This window comes from Pollachius pollachius (genome assembly GCF_949987615.1).
Source record: "Pollachius pollachius genome assembly, chromosome: 3".
Taxonomy (NCBI): domain Eukaryota; kingdom Metazoa; phylum Chordata; class Actinopteri; order Gadiformes; family Gadidae; genus Pollachius; species Pollachius pollachius.
This window is the reverse complement of record NC_136936.1, coordinates 47,626,282-47,632,641: the sequence shown is the minus strand read 5'-3', so window position 1 is coordinate 47,632,641 and position 6,360 is coordinate 47,626,282. Positions and strand designations below refer to the sequence as shown.

At 52.0% G+C, this 6,360-nt stretch overlaps 1 protein-coding gene across 5 annotated transcripts in view; it reads left to right on the top strand.

The window, feature by feature from the left end:
• tanc1b (tetratricopeptide repeat, ankyrin repeat and coiled-coil containing 1b) overlaps nucleotides 1–6,360 on the top strand; it is a 117,843-nt gene that overhangs the window by 60,424 nt on the left and 51,059 nt on the right. For 4 of the 5 annotated variants that reach the window (XM_079732176.1, XM_079732175.1, XM_079732174.1 and 1 more), the window contains exons 6-7: nucleotides 2,223–2,412; nucleotides 5,719–6,054. In XM_079732176.1, the coding sequence (XP_079588302.1) occupies nucleotides 2,223–2,412; nucleotides 5,719–6,054 (526 nt within the window). The remainder of the gene's footprint in view (nucleotides 1–2,222; nucleotides 2,413–5,718; nucleotides 6,055–6,360) is intronic. The other variant, XM_079732177.1, reaches the window with a different exon arrangement.

Here is a 6,360-nt window from a genome sequence, read left to right as displayed (position 1 = left end):
GTTTGCGTGTGTGTGTGTGTGATGTCTGTGTACGTGTGTGATGTGTTTGTACGTGTGGAACGTGTGTGTGAGTGTGCATTTGTGCTTGTGTATGTGTGTGTGTGTGTGCGTGTGTGTGCGAGCGTTTGCATGTGTTTTGTTTGCCAAACACATGAGCAGAGGAGAAGCAAGGCGTTGAACCCATCTGCCAGTGACCCTGTCTTCTGTTCTTCTGTTGTACATCAGAGCTCCGTCTCTGCCTGGTGCTCTCCTTCCCTCCCTGCCCCAAATCATTAGTCCTCAATTAAACTGGGACCCAGCGGTTCTGCTTTGTCAAAGCACGACTGATGTCGGGAGACGTAACAAGCTTTGGCCCTGAAACTAGCAACGGCAAGGGGTGGAGTTTTGCTACGGAGATATAACAACGAAGAATTATTTTGGATTTTAAGTGCTTTTCTGCAGTGGACGGCCTGCAAGGTGTTGATGGGACACCTTTGCAGACACTTTTTTTATACAGTTTACTACACCTGGCCGAGTTTTTGTTTTCGCACAACCAGGGGCTTACGGATCCTTGCCTCCAGCAACACGATTGGTCGAAAAAAATATGAGGCTAAAGAAAATGAACGCTTGTTCGCTCATTGTGTAGCTAGCTAGCTAGCTACACTAAAGCTATTAATCTAAATTCTGATTGGTGAGAATAGTAAACCACTAATCTTAAAGCTGATTGGTGAGACTAGTAAACCACTTAACTTAAGTCTGATTGGTGAGCCTAGTAAAACCACTAAACTAAAGTCTGGCCTGTTAGACTTGTAAACCACTAAACCTAAGCCTAATCAGTGAGACTAGTGAACTGATAAACCCAGGTCAGTTTGTTAAGACTAGTAAACCACTAAACTTAAGTCTGATCAGCGAGACTAGTAAACCACTAAACTGAAGTCTGATTTTCTCTTAGACGCCGGGCTATCGGCTGTGTTGACTCTCGGTGGTCCCGGTATCAGACCAGAGGCTTCCATCTCCTTCTCCAAAACGGAGTCTACCAGAGATGTTGGCGGGGTCCCCCTGGGGAGTGGGGGGGGGGGACACCTGCCTGCCACTCGATGGGGGAATGGTGTTCGTGTTGAAGCAGAGAGAATATCAAACTTGCTCTCTTCAGAGGCGGCCTGTCTGCATGGCTGCTGGTCGCGTGTTGCTTCCCTTTAGGGAGCGATTCTGCCGTGCATTAGCACACACGCACAAGCCCAAGTGACAAAGCTTGTGTTGTATGTGTGTGTAAGTGTAAGTGTGTTTGTGTGTTGGTGTGTGTACTTGCGGGTGTGATTGTGTGTGTACTTGCAAGTGTGTGTGTATGTAAGTGTATGTGTGTGTGTGTGTGTGTGTACTTGCGGGTGTGTGTGTATAAGTGTTTGTGTGTTTGTGTGTGTGTGTGTGCACGTGTGTGTGTGTGTGTGTGTGCGTGTAAATGTGTATGTGTTTAAGTGTGTGTCAGTGTGTGTGCCTCTGTGTGTGAGTCAGTGTGTCTAAGTGTTCTGCATCTGTGACCATGTCTGTGCGTGTGTGTATGTGTGTGTACTTGCGGGCGTTCGTGTGGGTGTGCGTGCAGGCGTGAGTGCATGTTCAAAGCGGCGTTGGGGGGTGGGGGGGCTGTACACTTGCCTGTGGTTTGGAGCTCCGCGGTTGTCACCCGTGCGAATGGGAGAAGCAGCGGCGGCCGCATTGTGTTCAAACAGGCTGGGCGACGCGACGCAGGAATGGAGACTATGCATTGTGCTCGTCTCCATAGACCTGCTTCTGTCTCGGCTCTCACCAGACATGAGTGTTCAATTCGCATGCCATGCCCCCTCCCCCAGACCCCATGCCCCTCAGCCCGTGTGTCACGCTGCACACGTCAAAGGCCGCTTTATTTCACAATGATTGCTTTCACATGATCCAGGGTCGGTTGTTTTTTTATCAGGCACAGAAAAGAGAGTGAGAGAAAGCTCCCTGAACTCCCCTGAGTTCTCCGGCCTCCACTGCCACCACCTCCATGTTGTTCGTCCTTCTCTTCCTCTCGCTCGTCTTCCCCCATCTCCTCCTTCCTGCTCCTCTTCCTCATCCTGTCACTGTTCCTGCTCCTTCCTCTTTCTCCTTTACCTATTGCCCTTCTTCCTTCTTCCTCCTCCTCCTCCTCCTCCTCCACCTCCTCCTTCTCCCTGCTCCTCCTCCGCCTCTCAACCCCCCCTGCTCCTCCTCCTCCTCCTCCACAGTGCTCGGTGACCAGCCAGGGCATCAGCCCCTGCTCCACCCTGACCAGCAGCACGGCCTCCCCATGCACCGACAGCCCCTGCTCCACCCTCAACAGCAGCACGGGCCGCCCCCCGCTCCGCCAGTCCAGCCCCTGTGGGACCATCACCACCCCGAGCTCCACCCTCGAGAGCAAGGACAGCGGGATCATAGGTGAGCTGATGGGGACGGGGGGGGGGGGGGGGTGGAGGCCTGTGGTCGTGGCACCCAAACAGCAACCTTCCTCTTGGTCTCAGAATGCGAGGGGGTATCAGCGAGTACCCAAGTCTGCGTGCCGATTCGATAGCGTCACCCCTCGCTGGACGTCTGGTACCGCCATCGCTAAGAGCAAGCAAAGGTCGATCAGCAAAGTCACAACTTTTCTCTGTTTTGGGACCTCAGTGGTGGAACGAGCTCCCTACCGATGTCAGGACCGCAGAGTCGCTCACCAGCTTCCGCAAAAGACTCAAAACTCACCTGTTCAGAGTTCACCTCGACTCTGCATGGAAACCAATGCACAGCCACCATTGAATGTTGTACGTCCTGGCACTTGTACATTGCATTTATTCAAGGTACTTAATTGTGTAGCATCTACAGTAGCTGCTATCTTTGCTTTACACGGGGAATGGGTTAGCCTAGCGATTGTAATACTTGCACTTGGTTCTATGAACGTCTTTACTGTACCGACAGAGATATATTGTTCACTTCTTATGACAAATGTACTTATTGTAACAAATGCACTTATTGTAAGTCGCTTTGGATAAAAGCGTCTGCTAAATGCCCTAAATGTAAATGTAAATGTCACAGGGCTAGCTCGTTTACTACACAGGCAAAGAACACACTTGTTGTGTTTATTTTGTGTATTTTTTCCTCTGTGCTGGTCCCTTCTACTCCGCTGATTCACTTAATCATTTCGCCCTTAGTAAAGAAAAGTGCAACAACAAAGGGCGTGGCGTTGTAAGACACTGTATGTGTACAGCGTTTACAATGGTTCTTTCATTGGGTTTTGTATTGAGATGTTACTGCAGCCCAGAGGTGATGCTGACATCATTGAGCGGTTCCTGGAGCTGATCTCTGCTAATTGGCTCTAAAACATACCGGGGTCTCCCCCAGGGGGGCCGCGCAAGGCTTAGCGTTCTGAATGAAAGCTAAAATGCTAATCTTCACAATTTTCCCAATCTTTCCTCTTTTAAACCATTTTGCAACATCAAATGAGTATCCACGCACAGCACATCTCCATAATAAGTCTAGTTCGAAAAGTGGACGGTAAAAGCTTTTCACATGTGTTGCAAATAATGAGCTCACGCGACGATCCTTCGAAATATTTAAACGCCTTTGCGCCGCATGCAAACCCTGCACTCAGCATTCTAATTGTTGTGTGTGCGACGCTGTTGACATAATTTATAATAACCATGACTCATATTCCAACCCCCGTCAGCCCGAAGCAATGTTCTATCTGGCTGCTCCACAATGAATTGAAACAGTGATAGTGTGTGAACCAGCGCTGGAGTCTGGCGTGTTGTGCAGTGTGAGCCTCGCAGCAGACGTCCAGGTGTGGGCAGAACATGTCTTACCTCTATGAGACTCTGCTTTAATCCCCGAGATCAAGAAGCCGCCTCGTCCGCTGGGCTTGTTTTGAACCAATATTCTGCTTGTGAGATGTCGGCGTGAGGCGGTGCTGGCTGTGAACTCCCCGAGGCTCCAGTGAGGCTGCGTGCGTGCGTGCATGTATGCATGTCTGCATGTGCATGTCTAGGGATATCTCTATATTTAATAAATGTGTATATATATATATTTATATGAAGAGGTCTTGACTTCAGCCTCCAGTCATCTGGCCTCTGATCTTGCAGCCGCTCTGAGTCCAGTTACTTGGCTTCTGATCCGACCTCAGTCATCTGGCCTCTGCTCCTGCCTCTAGTTATTTGGCTTCTGCTCTTGCCGCTGCTCTGCCTCCTGTTATTTGGCCTCTGATACGAACTCCAGTTACTTGGGCTCTGCACCTTCCTTCGGTTCTTTGGCCTCCGATTCTTCTGGACCCCCGTGTGGTCTCCATTCATCTGGCCTTCACTCCGGTTTCCTGATATTTAGCCTCTGCTCCGGGCCTCCAGTAATCTAGCCTCCACTGCGACCACCAGTCATCCGTCACCATTCCATCCTCAAATCAGTCCAGTATTCTGGGGAAGAATTTCCGGTTTTTGACCAGTGTTGAAAGCACATCCATCCCCAGTCTTCTGGGGATACATTTCCAGTTTTTGACCAGTGTTGAAAGCACTAGCTGGGTGCTGGCGATAGTTGAAGTACACCCTCATTCAAAGCAGTGGACGACCCAGTAATAGGCACCCTAGATTAGAAATTGCTTTTTGTCTGTCTGTTTGGTTTTTTATTTGTTTGTTGATGCTGGCAGCTGTCGTCCCAGTTTTAAGCGCGGTCATAAAAAAGATCCAATTCTTTTCAACCGAAGAACGTTCATCATCTTTCGCCGTTCAGAATGTGCACTATAGGGGCAGCTTTAACAGGCTTGTTGTAATACACCATAAACAGGGATAGGATTATTTTATGATGCCGAGTTTATAACAGGAGAGGCTCTAAACAATGAATAGTCAGTGTACGGAGCTGCCCCCACCCTGGGTAGCTCACCTGGAATACCATCACATGAAGGTAGTCCTCTGAGATCCTGGTCCTCAGAGACCCTGGTCCTCACAGACGCTCCCTAGGTCTGGGGGGGGGGGGGGGAGAGAGAGAGAGAGAGAGAGAGAGAGAGACTCAGGGTTTGTTATGTTAATAGTGAAGTGATGCAATGTGCCGGAGCTTCGTGAAATCCAGATTAGTGCTCTGCGTGTTTGTGTGTGTGTGTGCGTGTGTGTGTGCGTGTGTGTGTGTGTGTGTGTGTGTGTGTGTGTGTGTGTGTCCAGACCACAGACTGCACTGATGCCCCCACATCCAGCTGCCTGGCTGATGCCCCCCCCCCCCCCCCCCCCCCCCCCCTGCTATTAGGATGAGTTGGCAGCGGCCAGAGTGGCCCGAAGAACGGATTAAAGGATTTGCTAATTATGTCAGCAAAACACCTAAAGTCCTAAAGAGATTGAACGGCAGTCGGACCTCTAGTCTAGCCGCGTGCTGATTGGAGGGCGGATCGCAGGTTACATCCTGGTGTGGTCACCGCTTTTTGAGTGTCTGAAATCCTCCAGCTGAGGAGATCCAGCGAGCCGATAGAAGGGAGGCTCCACTGGGGAAATGAGTCCCATAAATCCACCATCACACCGGACTAGTTTTCATTAGTGCGAGCAAATTGTAGCCATAAATATGACGAGTGTTGATAACATCGGCGCGGAAACGGAGACGCAGTGTGTAAAGAACATCAAAGCCCCATGGTTCGTCTCGCCCGTTCATACTCTCCTCCAGTTCCTTTAAAGACTCCTTCCCTTAATCTCTCCTTTCCCCTCCCCTCCCTGCCCTCCCCTTCCCCACCCCCCGTCCCAGCCACCATCACCAGTTCCTCGGAGAATGACGACCGCAGCGGGTCCAGCCTGGAGTGGAGCAAGGACGGCAGCCTGAGGGCCAGCGGGCGCCATGGCCCCGCCGCCGGCGTGCGGGTGGAGACCTGCTCCCCCGTGGCGGAGGAGGACCTCGGCAGCGCCGCCACCGCGTCCCCCGCGACCGAGCCTCACCAGAACCACCAGAACCACCAGCAGCAGCGGCCCCCTGTGGCGCCGGCCCGGGGGGCGGGGGCGTCCGGCCAGACCCCCGAGGGCCCCTTGTCGTATCCGGCCCACACCTGCTCGTCGCTCATGATGCAGAGGCCCAACTCGGTGGCAGGTAGGGAGCACTCTGTCATCGTCCCTCGTTTACCGAGAGCTCCGCTGACCTCCGCGCCGGCAGATTAACGACATTCGATTCGGCCGTTGAAAGGACAACGCCGCGATACCGTGCGGGCCGCTGAGCTCCTGTTTTATGGTTGATTGTTTTTTTCGGGCCGCGAGGCTGCGACTCGGCCGCCGAAACAGCGTCGCCGCTCTGTCACAATGTGGGTCGCGGTACGCGCGACGCGTACACGTCGACCGCTTCCTCTCATTTCATGGCTGAGCGGACGGGAGAGTAAGACGGAGAGGATGAGGAGGAGAG